Source organism: Delphinapterus leucas, chromosome 14, assembly GCF_059928025.1.
Source record: "Delphinapterus leucas isolate spDelLeu-1000000601 "Yukka" chromosome 14, BTC_Dleu_Yukka2, whole genome shotgun sequence".
Classification (NCBI taxonomy): domain Eukaryota; kingdom Metazoa; phylum Chordata; class Mammalia; order Artiodactyla; family Monodontidae; genus Delphinapterus; species Delphinapterus leucas.
Genome location: NC_143142.1, coordinates 65,102,050 through 65,124,369, shown reverse-complemented (window position 1 = coordinate 65,124,369; position 22,320 = coordinate 65,102,050). Strand labels below are relative to the sequence as shown.

General features: G+C 53.3%; 1 protein-coding gene across 2 annotated transcripts in view; it reads left to right on the top strand.

The window, feature by feature from the left end:
- SMAD7 (SMAD family member 7) overlaps positions 1-21,925 on the top strand; it is a 28,497-nt gene extending 6,572 nt beyond the window's left edge. The window contains exons 3-4 of one of the 2 annotated variants that reach the window (XM_022584516.3): positions 1,026-1,097; positions 21,185-21,925. In XM_022584516.3, coding sequence (XP_022440224.1) covers positions 1,026-1,097; positions 21,185-21,723 — 611 coding nt within the window. In that variant the 3' untranslated portion in view covers positions 21,724-21,925. Of the gene's footprint in view, positions 1-1,022; positions 1,098-21,184 lie in introns of both variants that reach the window. The other variant, XM_022584515.3, reaches the window with a different exon arrangement.
- The last annotated feature ends 395 nt before the right edge of the window (positions 21,926-22,320 follow it).

The window sequence follows — 22,320 nt, the reverse complement described above, 5'->3', positions numbered from 1 at the left end:
CTATGGATTTCAGTAAGTTTGGCATTGGCAATGGTGCATGATAGGCTTATGGGGTCTTGTGTATTTTTGTTTCGAGGGACTAATTCGTTGTGGTTCGTGGCCATTATTTTTTGTTTTAATTGCTTGGAGGGAGGTTGAGAAGTCTATATATATTTCTCATCTGGAATTGGCATTATCCTCATGAACATTTAGGTCATTGTGCTGAGCACCTGAGGGTGACAAAGACGTTGAAGAGACGGTTATAGTCTAGTTCAGGCAGACAGGATCTGAAGGTAAAAAATCAATAAAGACAGCAGAAGGAAGTTACAAGTACTGGGTGCCAGAAAGATTTTATAGGAACTGAGGCAGGGAGCCTTGCAGGCCTGGGGTTGCCTGGGAGGGTTTCCAGAGATGGGGAGTTTGGATTAGGGAGCCTTGCTGAAAATGTTCTCTGTTGTCCTGATGTGGCGTGAGGGGTTGTTCACACAGGTGTGTACATGAGTAAAATTCATTTCATCGAGTTGCACTTGAGATTTGTATTTTTTTATACTTATTATACCTCAGTTAAAAAGGAAGAAGTCCCTTCAGCCCAGCACCAGTTCTTCCTAAAGAACTGGGAAGTCTGTCTTTAAAAAGATGAGAGTGGCTGCGAGGCCACTGGATCCAAGCAGAGAGGCCATGCTTTGGGAAAAGATGGGAAAGATGGTGGAGAGACAGCAGCCTCAGTTGAGAGACAAGAACCGGGCATCCTTTGACCTTGGGAACTACCTGGTTTCCTCAATGGGAGACTTGCAATAAAAGAGAAATTCCAGCCAGTCTGTCTTGACTAATGATTAACTGGCCGCCCGGAGCCCAGACGGGTGACAAGGTGCTGTGGTCTGTCTTATGATGGGTAGCGAAGCCTGAGCAGCCCATTAATAATCGGCATCGCGGCCGGGAGTCACCCGTTTGGAATGTGTGGTTTCTCTTTAATGCTGTTTAGAATGTGCTTAAAAATTAATCTTGGTGTTTTTATTTATTTATTTCTCTCTTCATATCCACAGCAGACTGTCCAGATGCTGTGCCTTCCTCCGCTGAAACAGGGGGAACGAATTATCTGGCCCCTGGGGGGCTTTCAGGTGAGCTGCTTTCTCTTACTTTCTTGGCAATTCGAAGACCTCCTGAAATGACTGGAGACTGGAGGAATGGAGGTGGCCTTCTGCCACCCCAGCTGGTCTGGAATTAATTCTCACTTTTATGTGCATGAAACTGGATGTATCCGTGATGACTCTGTTGCCCTTCAGCTCATCCTTCTGGGCCATAGATCTGGAAGTGTGGGGGCCAGCCGGCGGGCTGGTGTTGCGCCACGTTTCGTGGTTATCGTTAAGCAGCTCCCGACTTGAGGGGCTTCCACGTGGTGACTTTGGTGTCATTAGCTCACGGGTTTAAGCCCTTTTTCGCTCTCATTCTCAGTGCATCGGGTGCCTTGAAGGGAGTGGATCCACCTTTCGGGAACTTGTGGAAGACAGACCCCAAGTGTAGGATGGGAGTTTAGAGCAGACGGCCTCGATGCTTCTTTGCAAATCCTGCTTCCCAGTCCAGCTTTGTGCAGAAGTCTGCAGTGCATGGTGGGGATGGGAGGGCCAGGGTGGGGACACTGCAGACAGTAGGTGCTAATACTGTTACCCAGCAGGGAAGGTGTCCCTGAGGGCCCACAGGTGTGAGCAGGGGCCTGGACTCCCAGGCTGGAGAGTTATGGAATTGGGCGAGGGGCACTGGAGAGCCTAAACATCATTGTCCCTGAGAGACAGGAGAAGAGAGTGATAAACTTGGAGAAACGCATTAGCAATGTAAGTGGGAGACATTTCCATTCTGTTCTAAATATGTCCTGTTTTCCACCTGTTTTTCCCACCCCAGTATGCCGTCACTGGATTTTCTAAGAACTAGCTAAAACAAGAGGGAAGGTAATCCAGGAAAAAAAAAGAAAAGAAAAGAAAATCCAGCAGAGTTCTGGGCATTGGCCCTCGGGACATTGGTGTAGGATCATGGCAGCTCCAATGGAAGCTATAAAACTGTCTTTGGGGCTTCCCTGGTGGCACAGTGGTTGAGAGTCGCCTGCCGATGCAGGGGAGACGGGTTCGTGCCCTGGTCCGGGAAGATCCCACATGCCGCGGAGTGGCTGGTCCCGTGAGCCATGGCCACTGAGCCTGCGCGTCCGGAGCCTGTGCTCCGCAACGGGAGAGGCCGCAACAGTGAGAGGCCCGCGTACCGCAAAAAAAAAAAACACAGAAAACTGTCTTTGGGGGGACCATGGTGCACTGTCTTTTGCGACTTTTAACTGGTCAGGTGTCGCTCAGCCTTGGCTCCGTTCATGCTAGCCAGTTCCCTCTGCAGGAATTGAGCTTGCTGCGAATGTCTTCAGGGAGACCCTTGTTTGTTTTGATTTCAGTGCAGTATATACTCTGGCTGTTATCTGAGACAGAGGGTATTGTTTACTCAAAGCTCCTAATGAGAGCTGAGCAGGAAAAAAGAGGGATGCAGAAAGGGCAGGGGCTTGGGGTGAGAATGGGAGTGGACCATGGCGGTGGAGGAGGGAAGAACATACCGGGACATGAGAGCTGTGTCTTTTCTGCTTTCTAAGGCTGAGAGAGTTCCGGAAAGAAGGAAAGCCAAGGAGAGGAAAGGGTCTGGGCAAAATAGCACACTCAGGATGTTGTTAGAGGGTTTTATTTTTTAAATTCTGAATGTGCAGGGAGGAGTCCCAGCCCCTCTGAACCACATGAAACAAGCAAGGGAAGTGGTAGCTTTTGAAAGGGGGCTTTTCGGAAGGTTTGTCTTATTGATAACATCTTGTCTGTCTCCTCTGCTGGAGGAAGTAACGATACCCGCCTGAGCCATCAGCCTGCTTACCCGGCCCCCAGAGCCAAAAGTGTGACAGTGCAGCCCTTTCTGAGACGGGTGGGCTTCCAAGAGTTTTTCTAGTCCTAGAAAGAAACTGGGGGTAAAGCAATGATGAACTCCTCCCCTACCCCCAAAGTAACTGCAGCCATTTCGATGAATGAGGAGCTGCTAGGAAGGAGTGCTTGTCTCTGAAGGGATAGCGTCGTTCCAACAAAACTGCCAGAAGAAAAAAACGTGACGGGGGGCTCCACATGAAAGAGCATTTGTTTTGAATTTTAGCTCTTGATTTACTAATTCCCAAGGCTTCAAAGTTTCAACTCTTTCTTCTTTCCGTTCAGAGTTGGAGTAGCTTATTAATAATGTGCCGTGGGGGGAAGTTGAAGAAACTGTTTCTTGGGTTGGTGCCAGTGGTTTGGGGGTGTCTGGAGGGGAGGCGATAGGCCCTGAGAAAACCCAGGGCTCCACCCTCTGCCGCGAGAAGGCCCCCCCAAAAGATGGTGGTAGTGGCTCGAGTCCAGGGCGGAGGGTTTTGCAAATGGAGAAAGCCCAAACCTCCTTTCCAAGAAGTTGATCTTTCCATGGGGGGGGGGGCGGGTGGAGGTGGCCGAGGCCGGGGTGTGTCTGCCTGGCGGAGGATGAGGTGGGGGGCTGTGGTGGCTGAAGGGGGCTGGGCCAGGGAGGGAGGGAGGCTGGAGCGGGGAGCCTGCTGTGGCGAGCGCCAGGCCAAGTGGGCATCACGGCGGGGAGCGGGGAAGGTGCCCACAGGGCTCTGCCCCCGCCTCCCCCCTGGAAATCACCTCTCTGAGTGTCTCTTTCACGGGCCCTGTGTGCTGTTTTCCTTCCTGTCCTGGCCAAGATCGGGCTTAATGAATGGGGCTCAGTTTAGGGTGGGAGGAAGGTCGGCAGCGGGAGCCAGGGCTTGATTCTCTTGGCAAGGGAAGAAGGGAAAGAAAAAAACAGCCGAATGTGAAAATGTGGTGCCTCGGGGGTAGGGGTGAGGGTGTGCTTGAAGGCACGCCCCTCGCCCCTCCCGAGATGCCGGGGTGACTCCAAGGCTGGCCCTTCCCTTTCCTGCGAGGAAGGGGAGTGGGTGGGTAGGAGCGCTGGGAGCCAGCCCGCTGGCTGCAGGTTGGAATTCCAGCCTTGCAGCGCGGGGCTGGCCGGGGAGACGACGACAGGCCAGGCCTCTGGGACTCGCAGTGAAACAGACCCCACCCCTGCAAGTTTCCTCAGTCTGGGAAAACGGCACATTTTTAGAAGGCTGTGACTCGGTTCCAGGAGATTGTACTTTCATTTCTGACAGCCGGCTCTCGGAGACAGATGGATTGCTTGGTGCCTGGTTGTGTGTGTGTGTGTGTGTGTATGTGTGTGCGCGCGCGTGTGTGTATGCGTGCTACAGACCTACAGATAGACACGTGCACAGACACATGAGCGGGCAGGCGCTGGGATAGGCCTGGGTCCCTCTCACGCGGGGTAGGTGGACCTCAGAGACGGTTTCTCCACGAGGATATGTGCTCTGGGCCCGGGGCGTGTTTGGATTGGTTCTGAATCGGGATCTGGGTATGGTGCTTTTGGAAAGGCGTGTAGGACAAACCCTTGTTGCTGGCACGTATCCTGGCTCAAGAATACCCACCTGGGAGAGGTCTTACGTAGATGGGAAGCTTCTAGGTTCAGCTCGATGGTGGAAGTGGAAAGGATTTGCTCCCAGAGCTTTCACTGTGTCACTGGTAATTAAAAGCATGTGTTCGAAGCTGTCATCTTTGCAGCCTCCATCTGGAGTTTCTAGGGGGGAGCTTTCATTTAGCTTGTCTGCTGTCCTGATTCGGGGTAGTGGGGTGGGGTGGGAGGGGTTTGAAGAAATACCACCTCACTTGTGAATTCCAGGTTATTCAGCTGCAGACCCAGACTCCTCCTTTGTATATTGGTGTCTAAAGCTGGTTGGGCCTCAGACATATGGGCCTCGCTGGTTAAGGCAGGGATTAGAAGCCAGCATCATTTGTAGTCATTTTTTAAAAATTATTTATTTATTTTTGGCTACGTTGGGTCTTCGTTGCTGCACGCAGGCTTTCTCTAGTTGTGGTGGGTGGGGGGCTACTCTTTGGGTGCGCAGGCTTCTCATTGCAGTGGCTTCTCTTGTTGCAGAGCACGGGCTCTAGGCATGCAGGCTTCAGTAGTTGTGGCATGCGGGCTCAGTAGTTGTGGCTCACGGGCTCTAGAGCACAGGCTCAGTAGTTGTGGTGCACGGGCTTAGCTGCTTCGCGGCATGTGGGACCTTCCCAGACCAGGGATCGAACCTGTGTCCTCTGCATTGGCAGGCAGATTCTTCTCCACTGCACCACCAGGGAAGCCCCCATTTGTAGTCATTTAAACTTCAAAAGAGGTGCCACCCTGGATTTCAGGGAGGGAGGTGCGAGGCAGTGGAGGTGTAGTACCGATGTGTCTGGGGGAGGGTGTTGAGGAGCCCATCTCTTGGCTGGACAAAATCATGCTTATCGGAGAGACACCGTCCCACCAACCCAAGGGAGGCCAGCTCCTTTGCTAAGGTCTTCAGATCCGTGTCTCGCTTCTAGTTCCTGGGTGATGGGAATGTCCTTAGGTCAGCATCCATTCCAGGAAAGGTTCTTTCCTCTTCTTTAATCTCTGCTGGTGTCTATGAGAGCCTCGGAGGAGAGTCTTCAAAAACACCTACATAATCTGAAAATGTGGTCCTGGCTCAGTCCACAGTCAACTTGGGCTCAAACCAAGTAGCTTAGGAAAGAGTGCCCCATCCTGTTTTTAAGGAAAGTTATTCAGCTGCATTTGTTGTCTGGTTGGGAATGGTGATGGCAAGCTGGGTGTCTCCTCGGGTGCCTGTTGCTGTGTTTTTATATCTCTCCTTCCCGTGCCTGGGAACAAGCAGATTGTGGTTTCGCTGGAGTCTCTAATGCCGTGGGGTGGGGGTGGATTGAGTTCATCCAAGTGGCCTTGAGCATGGGCTTGGGGGGAGGCAGAAGCACCAGCACATGTAACCATGAGCGAGCTCCTTACCTATCCTCTCCCCTTCCTCTCCCCAACCATGTAGGTGAGGAGTGACAGTCTTAATCTCTAGGGACCCATATGTCCCTAAACGCCAGGCTGACGACTCACTCCCTGGCCGGCTCACCTGGTGCACACCCGCTCCCCAGTGAAGACCAGTCAGGGACAGCAGCTCAGGCTGTTTGCCTCTTCTGCAAGGCTTGAGGTCATGCACTCAACCCCGGAGAAGGACTCACTGTTAAAACGCCTTTTATCCTGGAAAGAATGGTGCAGTCAGGCAGGGGTTAAATGCAGGGTGACAGCACTTAAAGTCTCTGGAGCAACTTGGGGCTGCTCTGCCAGCCCGACTACATGGGCCACTGCCTCATGCACCCCGTCCCTGAAGCAGAGCAGGGCTGGCCCGCGAAGGGGCAGGGGCCAGGTGAGGGCCAGGTTCCGGTGCAGCTCTTGGCCACTGTCTTGGGGCACTAACACCCTCTCCCCAGGGAGGCTTTTTCTTAGCAGAGCCCAGCAGTAGCTGCGTGGACTTCTGAACCTGTGGCCCAGAGCTAGGGGGGCAGTGAAAAGGGAGGGAATGCCAAAGGATTCGTGATCAAGTTTGGCTCCCTTTGCTGCTTTATTGCTGCTGTTAACTGTCCCGTGATAGTGCACCTACAGTGCTGTGATCGCCAGGCCACTTCACAGCAGGTTGTCTTAACCTGGTGGGAGAAAAAAAGGCGCAGGGTGGTGGTCCCCAGACTTGTCTGCACATCGGGACCCCTGGGAGCTTCCAAATCACAGTCTGTTGGCAGGATCCCAGCATCAGTATTTTTTGAGGCTTCCCAGATGATTTCAAGGTGCAGACAAGTTGGGGAGCCCCTAGTGTAAGGGGTAAAAGGGTCTGTGTTCCTGAGGGGGAGTATCTTTTTTTTTTTTTTTTTGTGGAGAATATCTTTGGTGGCTTCTCTTGGTGGCTGTGCAGGTTCTGTGATTCTGCCTGTGCTCCTATAGGGAAGAATTCGAGTACCTTGCTTGTTGAGCCTTTTCTCAACTAAGACTTTCACTCGATTGTAGAAACTTGACAAGGTGTGTTAACTCTGCCTCTTCCTCCCATTGGCTTTGTTGTAGTGGATGACATGGTAAAAGTGACCCATGGGACAGGGTCTCCTTTCAGGGTGATGAAGATGTTCTGGAACTAGGTAGTGGTGATGGTTGCTCAGCTCTGCGAATGCTCTCAATGTCACTAATGGTAAATGTTGTGTTGCACATACCTTGCCAGTTTTAAAAAGTAGTGACCTGTGGTAGCTTTTAAATGCATGCAGGTATTTAGATATTCAATAAAAAACACTGGCTCTGGAGAATGAAAATGGAGACTTCAGTTAGGTGCTTGAGATCTGTAGATAGACACTTGTTTCCAGAGCACCTCTGAGGTCTCCAGGGATGGGCCCACAGTCATGGGCCTGTCTGTCTCCGTGATTTTTCAACCTTTTCTTTTCCATCCTGGTTGCAGAAAGGAGAGACAGGAGAGTTCCCTGTGGCTCATTTTCCGAGGCTGACCTTTCTGCAGGGGAAGTGAGCGCCCTTGCTCCTTCTCTGCCCCAGGTGCTGTTTTCCTCTGGGCAGCCCGGGGACTCGTAACCAGCCATGTAGGGGCGGGTCTCCCAAAGCCTGGAGTCGTCCTGACCCACCCTGCTGAGTGATCGGCCCCCTCCTCTGGTCCCGCTGCCTAAGACCCTAGTTGATGTGACAGCTTCACCGAGGTTATAGGGCTGCAGGGTAGAGGAGGCTGGTGACTCGCCCGGGAGCCCTCCCTTTTGCAGGAGCCTTGTGAAAGGATACTGTACAGCGTGGCCACTGGGAGGTCACCACTGGCCCTACCATCTCTCTTGCTCAGTCCTGAATGGCTAGCCCCGTCTGGCTGTGTGCCTACTGTCACAGACAGGCTTCCTCTCCGGGCTATTTTCAGCGGGAAGATATTATTAACGGCTGAGGCACAGTTCTCAATTTAGTGGCTAACACACCAAGAAAGGAACATTCCCTTGGTGGCGGCAACTCTACCTAAACACGGTGGCTCATTGGGGGTGATGCCCCCAGCCCCCTTCGCTTCTCCCCACGGGGGTCTGTGCCCCTGACCCACTTTCTGGGGCGGCTCCGACTGAAGATTCAGTGTCTACCATAGGGAGAAGGAGGCTTTTTCTTAAAGCCAACTCATTAAAGGTGTAGGCGATGATAGCGTTTATATTCTAAAATGGGGAGATTTTGTGACAGGGATGGGGCACTGGATGGAAAAAGGAACTTTCTGTGGAGTTTAGGACAGCTGTTTAAAACAGGGTGATAACTTTCACCTTGTAAGTGAACAGGAAGTATTGGGACAAGACAGGAAATTGCATCATTCCTTTTATGAGAAGAACTCCAGAAAAAAAGTTGTTCGTGAAAGGTAGTGGCTGAGAGGAGGCCGGCCCGGTTTTGTTTTGTTTTGTTTCCCCCTTCTTTCCTTCCACTCCCATGAGAATTTCTGGGCCATTTTCTTTAAGAAAGAGGCTGTTTGAGAACTTTATGTTATTTTTATTATTTAAAAAAATATTTTACCAGAAGGGTCACATTCAGTTGAAATGTTAACTGCGGCCTTATTGCCCAGTATACTAAAGAATCTTTCATGAGTGTTTCAGCTTCCTTCCCCAAATGGTGAGACCAAGCAGCTCTTGGCTGGAAGTGAATTTTGGTTTGGCTGCACAGTCTTCAACACTGAGCCCCACCCAGTGTCATTAGCTCAGTTTTAACTTGCAAAAAAAAAAAATCTCTTTTTTGGGGGGAGGGGTGGGTGGGAATTTACAGATACCCTTAGCCTGTTCACCCCAGCATGACCTTCCCCTAACCAAGGTGCCTGGCATTTGGCAGGCTGGGGCTGCCTTTATTTACTAGCAGTGGGCCTCATTTTGCCCAAGGAGTCCCTCCTTTAGCTTCCTGACTGCCTATCGCTAGGACTCTGGTGAGCGGTAAAGAGGTGACAGAAGACAGCTCCCCTGGTACAGCTGTGCTTAGCCCTGGGGGATGGGGGCAACTCAGTCCTCAGTCACCAAGAAGCTTCCCCCTTTAGAAAGAGGGCTTGTGCAGCCCCACAGTGATGTGCAGAAGGCGGTATTGTGCTGGGTGTGAAAACAGTTTTCATTTATTCATCTCTGGGTTTCTAAGTCCCCTCTTGGACAATGTCATTGTTCTCGTAACATGGGACAGTACCCCGACCCGGGCTGTCAAGGAGCCATCTTTAGGATGGAGGCCAGAAAGAAAGAGATCTGTGTGTGGCTGGCTTGCTCCCCATTTCCCCCCAACCCCCAGCTTTTTTCCTTAGTGGGCTTTGTTTTGTTTTCATAACACAACAAGAGCCCTGGGGTGTGTAAAAGCATTGTTGAACATTCGGTGAGGCTAACTTGTCCAAACAGAGCAGGACGCCAAGGCAGAATGCTGTGGGCAGGTGGTGAGCCCACAGAGGTTGCCTGGCCGGCGCCTGGCTTGGAAACACCTCCCGGGATCAGCCGCAGCTGGCAGGGAAGTAGCTGAGGACAGGGGCTCTTTTCCCGCCTCCACGGGGAGCCTGGGGCCAGACCTAGGCCTTTCTGGCTGACCCCTGCCTGGAAGGCACGCTCCGCTCCCAGGTGGGTTCTCACAGGCCTCGCTCTGCCAGGTGTAAAGCTGGGGCCTGGGGGGCAGTGGTGGTGCAGCTGCTTTGGGAGAAACCAGCGTGTCCCTGTGGTCCAATCATTTAGCGATTATTTACTGAGCACCTACTATGTGCCACGCTTTGCCAGGCATGGAGGATGTAGTTCTTGGACTCTGCAGACGTAATGGTCTGTCTGAAGGTGCTCTGGGGTCAGTGAGATGGAGGGTCCTTGAACAGGATGTGGCTCTGTCTGGAGTCAGGCACGGGGCAGCTTCTCAGCCATGGGGTGAGGTGTTGTAAGACATGGGGGAGGTGCAGGGATGGGCCCCTGGGGAGATTGTTTGAGCACGCAGGGCCAGCACAGCTTCTCTGCTTCGGTTGTGTGGTCTGTTGAGAGTTGAGATAAAGCAAAGCTTGTGGATAAACAGAGGTCTGCCTCCTCCGGTTCTGTTTCTATTCCCGACCCCCCCCCCCGCCCCCCACTTGTTGATTGTGAGATAAGAGCTGCAACAGCAGGAGGTAGGGTTATAATCCAGACCCTGGTGGTACTTGGGAGCCCAGCAGAGTGGAGGTGACCAGCCAAGGGGCAGGGTGGGGGTGGCATGGGCACCTGGAATGTTAGCATTTATGTCTTTACAGCCACAGGGGAGGTGGGACATTTTCAAAGCCCAGGACTTGGACTTTTTTTATAATTCCGGTGGGCTTGATTCCCATGAGGACCATCTGGGGATGCAACACTTGCTTTTTAATTTAAAATCTGATGGTCAAGTTCATTTCTGAGGTCCCAGCCAGTGTGTGAAGCTCTGGCCCGCCTGTGGGTGGGTTTACGCGAGGTAATCTAATACCCAGTTACCAAGGGGTTTCATTTTCACTGCGCATCCTGCCCCTGGCCGTTCCCCCGAGGCCTACGTTCGGAGCTCACTGATTTAATTAATCATCCTTGCTCCTCTGGAGTCGGGAGAGCTCTTTTGGCCTTTGGTTAGATCCTGGGTAGTAAGGGAAGAACTGAGTTCAACTCCAGTTTTCCTCTTGCAAAATGGGGAGTTTCTGTCATTCAGACGTGAGCACTCAGATCACCAGGCCAGGGACTGTTGGTGTCTCTCGTGTTTGCTCATTTCTGTGTTGCCTTTTTACTTTTTAACTTGGGGTGGACGTTCATCAGGAACAAAAAAAGACAACGCCAAGGGCTTCCCTGGTGGCGCAGTGGTTGGGAGTCCGCCTGCCGATGCAGGGGACACGGGTTCGTGCCCCGGTCCGGGAGGATCCCACATGCCGTGGAACGGCTGGGCCCGTGAGCCATGGCCGCTGAGCCTGCGCGTCTGGAGCCTGTGCTCCGCAAAGGGAGAGGCCACAACAGTGAGAGGCCCTTGGACAGCAAAAAAAAAAAAAAAAAAAAAAAAGCCAATGCCAGGAAAAGACTGTACTGTCAGTAAACTCACCTTTCTGCATCTGCCACTTGGAGGGTTAAATTACCATCTCCAGGCACCCTTTCCCACCTTGCGGTCACCTTCCGCAGTGAGCTTCTGAGGCTAGAGAGGGCCAGGAAGAGCCGCTCAGCTCAGAAAGCGCCTGGGGACCTTGCCAGCCCCAGGGCAGCCTCCTAGCCAGCACGGCCCCTCCCCCTCATTAATCAGTAACCAAGAGGGAAAGGCAGGAGTTGAGTTCTTCCTGTGATCTGGGTGCACAGTATACAGTTCTTAAAAACAGATGGGCCTCATCTCCAGCTCAGTGGGATCACAGTTAATGCCCACTGTGGATGGGGGGCGGTGTTTCCTGGGAAAAGGCCTGGATTTGGAGGGGCTTGCAAAGATTCAGAAGCCGACCCCCATTTCAAGTGTTTGTCAGATGCCCCAGGAGGGGGCTTGGAGAGAATTACAATGGGAGGGAAAGTGGCCACCCTCCAAATTTCAGTCCCCTGGGGCTGGCCTGATGTCCTGGGCTGAGGATGGGGGCACAGTCATCAGCTGGCTGCATGGCCTTCACTGAGCCATTTTTGTGTCCTGGACCTCAGTTTTTTCCTCTACAAAATAAGCAGTTGGACCTGGTCTCCAAGTCCCTTGCAGTACTGAATGAAATCCTGTGATCTTCGGTTCTTGGATTTGAAGAATAAGACCCCTTTTGCGGAGGTGGTGGGTAACTAAATGGCCTCTTCCACCGGCGAAGGAAAAGGCTGTAGTTCTTTACGTTTTGAGGTTTGCAGACTTTTCCAAGAATGAATGAAAGCTGAAGGAACTTTCCCCAGAAAAATGCATGTGCGTACACTTGCAAGGGTCCTTTAGCCCCATCCCATGGAATCCCTTGTACTCAAGAAGGCAGGGTGTACACGAGAGCATTAGGAGAGGCAGGGCCTTTTTCTTTTTGTGGTAAAATATACATACCATTTACCATTCTAGCCCTTGTTAAGTGTACAGTTCAATGGCATTAAGTCCATCCCGTGGTTGTGCAAACATCACCGGTATCCACCCCCAGAACTTTTTCACCTTTCGAAACTGAAACTGTGCCCATTAGACACTAATTTCGCAATCCCCCCTCCTCCCAGCTCCTGACATGAATTTGACTGTTCCAGGTACCTCATATGAGTGGATTCATACAGTATTTGTCCTTTTGTGTTTGTTTTATTTCACTCAGTGTAAGGCCTTCAAGATTCATCCATGTTGTAGTAGGTGTCAGACTTGCCTTTCTTTTTAAATGTGTACAGATATCCGTTCATCCTTCAGTGGACACTTGGGTTGCTTCCACCTTTTGGCTATCGTGAATAATGCTGCTGTGAACATGGGTGAACAGGTATCTCTTCAAGACCCTGCTTCAGTTCTCCTGGGCATATACCCAGAAGTGGAATTGCTGGGTCATGTGGTAATTCTGTGTTGAGTTTTTTGAGGCAGGGCCATCCTGACTTGAGTGTCTGCACAGACGGATCACAGATCCCATGGGGCAACTGGGTGGACTTGAGGGTGAGCCCTGGGGCAGGGGGAGTGAGAGGAGAGTGGCATGGGGTGGGGGGATGAGGACAGCGGAGGAGGGGTGGCCTGGCTCTCTGCAGGAATACAGGCCAGATTGGAGCCCGCGTTCATGTGAGGCCCAGAGTCCTCCGAAATCTGGAGCACACAGCACTGAGCAGCGGTGGCCTTGTGACGGTGGTCCAGGGTAGGGGAGCTTTCATACCCCTGGCCTCCTCACTGGAGGCTAAGGGGTGGGAGGGCCCGTGGGGGGGGGGCTCACGCCTAGGAGGTCCTGGGTGCTTTGGGGGTGAAAGGGCTGGGATGGCTGAGCAGTGAGTGTGTCAAAGCCAGGGAGATTAGATTACGGAGGCAGACAGAAGTAATGATTAACTTTTCCAGTCTGCACAGTGTCTCCACTCTGTCGTACTTTGTTTTTCCCTGTAAGTACAGTGCGGCCCTGGCCAGGCCCTGGTGTTGGGTTGTAAAGAAAGAAGGAATGAGGGCTGGGAGTGAGCAGGGGGCGGGGAGCCAGGGAGCTGGCCGGAGAGGGAAGGCTTTTCCATCAGATCAGCGCTGGAATTTATTGGCCGGAATGCAGTAAGTGTTCAAAATGCCATCCCATCCAACAGTTTTCATAATTGTTATGGAACAAGGGGAGCTGGGGGAGGGGAGGGATGAAAAGGACTTTTGTTTCTCACTGGATTTTTCCTCTTCTTCGGAAGGTTTCTCTACCCTCCAGAAAAACGAGAGTTGAGCTAGAGCTGTGTGAAGGACGGGGTGGGGCAGGGCCCGCGTCTGGGGCTGGAATACCTTGCAGGGAGCTTGGAGGGTCCGTGCAGCTCGGGGGCTTTATTAAATTGAGACCCACAGCAAAAGCTGCTTCCGCAGAGCCCCCAGACCTGCACCTCTGGGGGTTGTGTCCTTTCAGAAAGCTGGCTGAATGTGCATCTGTGTTTATTAAGCTTCTTTAACGAGTAGCCAGCGTACTTACAAGTGGTCAGTAAAAAGAAGAAAATGAGGGACTTCCTGATGGTTTAAGAGTAGTTTCCTTTGTTGGATCTGTGTTTGCGAGGGGAGGCGCACCGCCAGTCGGGAATCCACGTGTGGAGTTTGGGGGGATTTCTGGACTCTCCCCGGGTTGGGGGTGGGTGGGTTAGAGATGTGACGTGCACACCCTTCTGTTGTGTGCACGTCCTCCTTGCTATGTCTTCCGGGGAGTGGCCAGGATCCTACCCAGGGGGCAGGCAGGTGAGCAGATAATGCCCCCGTGCAGGCAGGTCTGGGGGGCTCTGTATGCAAGTGTGTGACCCCTCTTTCTGAAGGGAGCTGCTGAGTTAAGTTGGTGGGGGGGACGACGGTGGGAGCTTGGTGATGCACCCTGGGGTGGAAGAGACTTGAAATTCAGACTTGAAAAGGATGAGGCTGGATGCACGCTAACCACCAGCCAGGGAGGCCCATTTACTGTAAATATTATGAATGGAGTTGGCCGGGCTGGGAGTCCCCACCCTTCCTCTGAGGCCTCTCGGAGCTGGGCAGAGCTGGCCTCCTCAGAAGGCAGGCAGCCGGGTACACGCTATAATTTGCATGGCTGAAGGCTGGGGCACAGGAAGCCGCGTCAGCCCGGCTGGCGAGACAGATGGGAGCTTTTGATCTGTGTGGCTTCCCCCCTTCCCCGGCGCTACCCTTAATTATATTCTCTGATGGCAAAACACTGCTCTCAGGAGGGACCCCTGGGCTGGGGGCCTCCGACTTGGGCCGTTTGAGGGGCTTTAGGAGGTGGGGCTGTGGCCCGTTGGGGGGAGCAGGGAAGTACTTTTTAGCTCTAGTAAGGCACAGTTTGTAAGGCACAGTCACGAATCAGTCTTCTAGACGAGCAGGACCTGCCAAATATGTTAGCCCAGGGGAGTTTGCAAGAGGAAGGAGGGTGATGATGGCCGAGAAGCTTCAGGGCGCCGAGCATGGGTGGGCATTGGAAATAAGATGGTGATACAGGAGACCCTTCCCCGGACACTCACCTTTTCCTGGGGGCCATGAATGACGACACAGAAAGAACACGAGTTTGTAACTCTTTGCAATGAAAAAAAAGTTGGTTTATAGATGGACACGGCCAAATCTGACTCAAATCTCCTTTCCCTTTTGATTTTGTTTTGTTTTATTGTTGCAAATGAAATGCAAAAATGTGCCCTGCTCCCCGAAGTGATTTTCTTACTCTCCAGAAGGTAGTAGAAATAAATGGAACCTGTGTTGTTGAATACTGAAACCCACAGTGTAGCCAGAGACCATCAGAGCCAGAAGGGGGCCCATGGGGCTGTTTTGCCCCAGCCGCCTTTGCCCCAGCTGTGGGCTGGTCAGACTGAGACTCTGAGGGGGCAAAGCCGCTTGGCCAAGGTCACAGAGCAGCAGCTTGCTGGCAAAGAAGCCGTTTCACTCCTGGCTTGCTTGGGGCGAGGGAGCTGGACCCCATACTCGGGGGCCACGGTAGGCATAGCATTTCCGCAGTGGGCTGGGAAGGACACTTGTTTTCCCCTCTAGTGTTTGGAGAGGACTGGTGGCTTTTGAGGCCTGAGGTGGCCGCCCACACACAGCTCACACCAGCCAATGTTCTGGCCTTGAACCCAGCTCTGCTTTGCAGCAGGTGATCTGTGTCTCATTGCCCCTCCTTTAACATAGGAATGGTAATACCGTGCAGCCTCTCAGGGTCCCCTTGCTGTGAGCCCCTTTCAACAGAACTATACATAGTAAATGCTCGTTAGGTGAAGGTATCAGCCCAGAACTGTTGTCCCACCTGGGGGTGGGGTGGGGGGGGCGAAGAGTTGTCAGCATTTTCCGAGCATCTGGAGAACCTAAGAGATAATATGCCCCTAAGAGCTGAGACCCTCCGCTGTGGCTGCTGGCCGGGCCCTGACCTCTGGCTGCTTTTTATCAAATTGTCACAATGCCAGTGTGGCCAGTACTGGGAGCTCCATTTTAGAGATGAGCTCAAGTCACCACCAAGGTGACATGGGAGGCAGATTGAAGGGGGAGTGTCTGACTCCATAGCTGGTCAGCTCCGTGGCGGGTAGAACTCGCTGAGGAGTGAGGTTGGGCCCAGGGACCTGAAGAAGCACCCTGGCCTTTGAAGGAGAGCTTGTGGCACCCCCTGCCCACCCCCCAGCCCAGCCGCCTCAGCAGAGAACCTTGTTGCAGAGCTCTGAAAAAAAAATCCAACTTTTCCGTCCTGCCTTCTACCAGCCAGAGTTCATTCTCTGATCCATTTGGTGTAGGAGCTTGGGGGCAGCAGTGATGGGTTGGGTGTGAGCATTTTCTGGGTAACTGAGAGTTAACCCGAAACGTTTTGAGTTAGTTTCAACCCCCATGGTAGCTTGCTTTAAACCCCAGAGCTGTCTTCGCTGCCCCAAGAATCCGAGGGGGCGGCTCTGGCGTCATCTTTTGTGTCCCGGGTGAGGTTGTAAGCATGGCTGATTAGAGCTGACCCCAGAACCCAGACTGAGCCCAGACACCGAAGCAAGTTTTTATGTGTTTGCTTCCTCCTGAAAACTAGAGACCAGCGAGAGACTTGGTTAATTGTGTTTGGGATGAGAGTGGATGGGACGGGTTGGCACCAAGTCCCCTTTTATCTCAGTCCTTGTCCCTGAAATGAGCTGGTTGCTCTCTGAACAGTTTCCTGACCCGGGTGGGGAGCCGGGCCGATGAAGCTGTTAACCTTTGGGACGACTGATGTAGGGGGAAGGACAGGATGAGGCAACCCTTGGTGGCGCCGGAGTCCCGAGGAGGGAGGACCCTGGACCTGAGAGGGCGAGGCGTGGCCACGTTTGCGTTCCAGGGTTGCCGGCTTTACTTCTGGGTCTGCATGTGTGCCCTTCATTTGCCCTCATCAGCCCGCGTGAGGCGGCCATTTCTGCCCAGGTTCCATCCCCAGCCGTGTGCTCTGCTGGACCGCTGGGGAGGGGGCTCGCAGACCCATCCCACCGTGGGATAACCAGAATATTGAATAAGAGAAATAATCCCTTTATAATCCAAGTGCCTTGCGGAGATGAGAGTGGGTTGAGAACCCCCCACACACACACACACCCGCCCGCCTTTTATTCCAGCCCCCTGGTTGCCCTGGCAGTGGGCACATTGGACTCAGCGGGTGCCTGCTTCTGTGGCTTTCTCTGTGCTGCTTCGTTTCCCAAGTATGTCCCTGTCCTGAAAAGTCAGAAACTTGGGGACCCCCCACCCCTGTCGCATCAGCACCGCCTCTGTGTGTGGACACAGCTAGGGTGAGGTGGCCTCACTTCAGGCGTTCTCAGAATCCCACTGGGTGTTTTGGAACAGTTCGGACATGGTACCGTCGAGGCACTGAACTTGGCCTTTCCTCCCTCCCTCTTTTTTTTTTTTGCGGTCTCTCTCCCTCCTTTTTTTTTTTTTTTTGTGCGATACGCGGGCCGCTCACTGTTGTGGCCTCTCCCGTTGCGGAGCACAGGCTCCCGACGTGCAGGCTCAGCGGCCATGGCTCATGGGCCCAGCCGCTCCGCGGCATGTGGGATCTTCCCGGACCGGGGCACGAACCCGTGTCCCCTGTATCGGCAGGCGGACTCTCAACCACTGCGCCACCAGGGGAGCCCCTCCCTCCAGTCTTTTTCTTCTTCATCTCCTACACCTTCAAATCAAAAATTTTAAAAGGGGGAAGTTCCTTTCTTACCTAGGCCTTGAGGGTCTGGTCACCCTGTGCCATTGCGATCCCAGGCATGAGATTCATTCATGAGCCTCTGGTCTTCTGGGAGGGTCTGGTCTGTTCATTCACAACCAGGGTAATTAAATAACTCTTTGTATGAGGCATGGAGCTCCTTGTTAAGTGGTCTTCCCTAATGCAAGTGCAAACACGAGGCACAATCCTTCTCCTTCTCCACACGGCCTCCCGCTTTGCTTTTAAAGGGTAGATTTTATGCTTTAAGGGAAATTGGGAAGGGGGGGGGGAACAACCTTAAAGGAATTTTAGGCTGATTCAGCACTTTTCTGGGGTTGGTCCACAAATTCCCTGAACTGTAATAAAAAGAAAAACTTGTGAGCAGGCATCTGATTAGGTAGCTTTCGACAACACAGCTCTTCTTTTGGATGCTTCAGAATGCACAAATACAGTTTAAAACAGGCCCCTGGTACAGTTTTCTGAGGAGGGAGAAGTTGAAAATACCGGAAAAGGTTATAAAAGCAGAGGGAAATTAACAAGGGACCGCGAGTTTTGCCTTCAGAGGTTAAGTATTGGCAACCAGGATACTAAGACCCTTCCTCAGTCCTTGTAACGAGGGGGCCTTTTTTTTTTTTCTGTGCAGGGTCCTCCCAGCTCCTCACTCGGAGGCCTGGGAAGCCCCCAGGAGCTAAGCGTCTGCCCTGACCTTTGTGGGGAGATGCTTGTGGGCTGTGGGCCCAATTCCAGGAACTGTGCTTCTCTGAAGATGACGCTGAGCGCTTCCTAGAAATGAGCCCAGACGGCGGGTACTTCAGGGCTAAGGAGCAGAGTCTGAACTGGCCATTTGGGGCGTTGTACTGGGCCCCCAGAAGCGTGCTGTGTAAAAGGGGCCTTCGCTCCAGTGATGGGTTTGTCTGGCAGCCTGTTTCTGTGCTCAGAGCTGTGGAGTTCAGGAGCAGCAAGGAGAAGGGGTATCAGGGCACTAGGGGACTGCAGGGTGACATGGTGGGGCGACACGTGGGGGCCCTGCTGCCCCAGATTAGGGCACCTAGTGGGCTTTCAGGGGCCTTGTTCACATCCAGGGGCACCTACACGCTGCCGTTTATCTGGGCCGGGCCATTAACCTCAACAGAAAAAGGCTTTTTCTTTTTCCAGGGGATGTCTGGCAGCAAATTGCTGGATGCATTGTCGGGCCGCACAGATGAAAGAGAAACCCGCCAGAACGCCCCCCCCCCCCGCCCCATTCCCCCTCCTCTCTACTGGCCAACCTCAGGCCCCAGTCTCCCCACCACCCCCCGCCCAGCTTCCTCTGCCCCCAGGCAGACAAGGCACGCTCCCCTACCCCCTTGCCGGTGGGCCTGGCACAGGGGCAACTCAATCTTCAGGCTCCCACCCCCTTCCTCCCACTCCCCCAACCCCCATACTCTGGCGGGTGCCAGGTTTCAGGGGAGCCGGGCTCCATGAAACAAAGTATTGTGAGGCTCCGCTGAGGGTCTCCTGAACTTCCCTCCCAGCGACTCCTGAGCCTTCCTTTCCAGGCCGGTTTGTTGTCCTGAGTTGGGATAATAAGTGAGAACTTCTTACATTTGGAAACGCTCTCCCGCCTCAAACAAGCAGGCAGGTGGGCGCCCTGTGCCTTCCAGAAGAGGGCTTTCTCCAACCCGGCAAACCTGGACATCAGAGCATTTTTATTTACGTGGGTGTTATGGGTCTTTGGTATAGCCTTCAGAGCTGAACTCCCTCGGCATGAGGGTTCAGAGGATGGCCAGCGCTCGTGGGTTTATTAGCAGTTGATGGATACTTTGCAGAAACAAGTTGAGGCCTGATGACTCACCTGCTTGGAGCTCTTGTGCCTCTCTCGTTTCTCCATATGCTCCTGTGTATGCGCGTGCAAACACACGTTCACCTAGCACACTCTCGAAGTGTGCTCATACCCATGCACACAGCCTCTTTCACACTTGTGCTTTAGAGATGAATGTCGGGGTCAGGGGTGATGGGCCAGGTTTCTGGTGTTGATTTTCGGTGGGGTGGTGGTTGAGGGGAGGAAGGAGCCCTCAGCTTCCCCGTCTTGTGTAGCTGGCGGGGCAGGCATTTGAGAAGGCCAGGTGGGGGGCGTCCAGGCGACTGGTGCTCAGGGTGGGTGTTTGTGGCTGCCTCAGTGGGTCACCGAGCGCCTTTGCACAGACTTATTCACGGGACACCTCCATGTAAAGTTAAGGCAGCTGACTGGTTCCCAGGTCCTTACGTGCCTGTTAGCGTTGGAAGGAGTTGGTGTGCTGAGCTGCACTGGTTACCCAGCCTGCTGGGGCAGCAGGACAATCGAGACCCGAGCCCTCCTTTACCCCCAGCTGCTGTGCTGTATAACCCATCGTCATCCAGGCTCTAAACCCAGTGGTTCCAAAATCAAAAAGGCCAATCAAACCCAAAGACATCACACGCCACCCCCAACTTCATGCCCCAAGCCCCCCACCCCAGTAAGTGAGAAGCAGGGACCTACAGGGAGGGCAGGAGGCCGCCTCTGCTGCCTGCCAGGCCTTCCCCCTGTCTCTCCCCATTTTCGTTAACAAATACAAGACTTCCCGGTCTCCGCCCTGCCACCACAAACCACAGTGTTCCTGCAGCCCGGCTGGGCTGGGGAGACTTACGGTTCCCAGTCTGAGTCCTGCCCTGCCGGCTCCAGCTTAAAGGAGGAGTTAGAGGAGTCGGAATGCCAACCTCCAGGGCCCCCTTTCCTTTCATATACTCCCCCCCCTTTTAAAGATCTCTGAGCGCCTGTTTGGGAGTCACCTTACCAGAATCACCCCAGTCTCCCCTGCTGCCCGTGGGAAGAAGCATGTCTAGGAAAGCCGGGGTGGGCCCTCCAGGGGAGGAAGGGGGCAGGGCATCGACTTCAGATGCTTCTAGGTAGGGAAGGGGAAGAAAGGAAGATGCAGCAAGCAGGACCCTGCAAGCATGGCGGTACCCACTTTAAACACATCACCTTCTGTCTGGGCTGGAGGAAGTTAAGGTAGTCTGGGCTGACACCAACTTGCAGGTTGTGATTTGGCATTTTTACCTGAACTCACGTGTACAGAGCTGCCGCTGACAGACACATTGAGAGTTATTTTTCTATTAGGAAGATAGATATTTTTACCCCAAACCACGTCCTTTAAAAATTTTTCCTGGATATGGGACTTCCCTGGTGGTCCAGTGGCTAAGACTCCACACACCCAATGCAGGGGGCCAGGGTTCGATCCCTGGTCAGGGAACTAGATCCCACGTGTCACAACTAATAGTTCACACACAGCAACGAAGATCCTGCACGTGGCGACGAAGATCCCACGTGCTGCAACTAAGACCCAGCACAGCCAAAGAAATAAATAAGTAAATAAATATTTGTGACGGGGAATAAACTCTGCAGTGGCTCCTCCTTTTTAAAAAAAAAAAAAAAAGTTTTTTTTCCTCCCGGATAGCGCCTCCTATGACCAAGGCACTGATCTGAGAACTGGGAGACAACAAGCGCAAAGACTGCTTAGCAGGTGGTCCTGGGGTCTAGGTCTGGTTCCATCATCCCTGGGGCCTGAGCAACAAGCTTTCTGAGTCCAGGTTTTCTCGTGAGGATGACAAGGGGCTGGAACAGTTGGCCTTCAAGGTTCCATCCAGTTTAAAGAACTGTAATTCTAGACCATCCAACTGTAAGGCCTTTTCTAGCCCTAAAACTAGGACCAGCCAAGTTACTAAGTGGTCTTGGCTTCTGAGCTCTGCAGCGATGGGGCTTTCCTTTGGCCAGGTGGGCACACGTGCTGGTATCCTGGGTCTCTGACAGGGTGTGGGGAGTGGAGGGAAGAGGCTCCCCAGCAAGCCGCATGCTTAGAGGCAAGGCTCTTCCATCACTGGGTGAAGATTTCCAAGCCCCAGTAGGAGGACTGTTTGGCCTGCAAGCACATCCAGCACCCCATTCCCTCCTTCTGTCTTGCCCTGAGAGACAAGCTGATCATGGGGGTGTGTGTGATCTTGATTTCGGGAGGAAGAGGAAAAAGGACGGTCTCCATCACCACCAACCATGTCCGCCATTTTGTTTTCTAGATTCCCAACTTCTTCTGGAGCCTGGGGATCGGTCACACTGGTGCGTGGTGGCATACTGGGAGGAGAAGACGAGAGTGGGGAGGCTCTACTGTGTCCAGGAGCCCTCCCTGGATATCTTTTATGATCTACCTCAGGGGAATGGCTTTTGCCTCGGACAGCTCAATTCGGACAACAAGAGTCAGCTGGTGCAGAAAGTACGGAGCAAAATCGGCTGTGGCATCCAGCTCACGCGGGAAGTGGATGGCGTGTGGGTGTATAACCGCAGCAGTTACCCCATCTTCATCAAGTCAGCCACACTGGACAACCCGGACTCCAGGACGCTGTTGGTACACAAAGTGTTCCCCGGTTTCTCCATCAAGGCTTTTGACTACGAGAAAGCGTACAGCCTGCAGCGGCCCAACGACCACGAGTTCATGCAGCAGCCGTGGACTGGCTTCACCGTGCAGATCAGCTTCGTGAAGGGCTGGGGCCAGTGCTACACCCGCCAGTTCATTAGCAGCTGCCCGTGCTGGCTGGAGGTCATCTTCAACGGCCGGTAGCCGCGTGGGGCGAGGACGGCGGGAGCCTAGCGGGCCCGGTCCAAACGACTTTGCTGCTAATAGTTTCCTCCCGAGTGCTTGCTTTTCATGCAAACTCTTTGGTCGGGTTTTTTTTTTTTTTTTTTCTTTTTTCTCCCCTCCTTCCCCTCGTTCTTGTTTATGTTCTGTTTTGTTCTTTGAGAAATAGCTTATGAAAAGAATTGTCGCGGTTTTGGCGGGGGCGGGTGGTATGGTTGGCAGAACACCGAGGCGTGAAAAGGGGAAGCAAAAGTCAGTACCACCGAACACAGTGTACATGGGGGGGCAGGCCTCGACTTCGGGGTCCTCGTTGCCTTCGTCAGGGTGTACGAGAGAGAGAGAGAGAGAGAGAGAGAGAGAGAGAGAGTGTCTGTGTGTACGCAGATGGGGGAAGCGGTGTGCCCTGTTGTGTTTCCTACAGATGTTGACCGCTGAGAGGTTTGCGCTCCCAAGCTGTGTCCCTCGTGCTCTTTGGACTTGCACAGTGGGGCAGCGGGTGTCCCAGCAGCGGCCAGCAACAAGGCTCTGTCCCCCAGCCTGGGGAAGCCCCCATCCCGCCTCTCCCCATCTAGGACATTG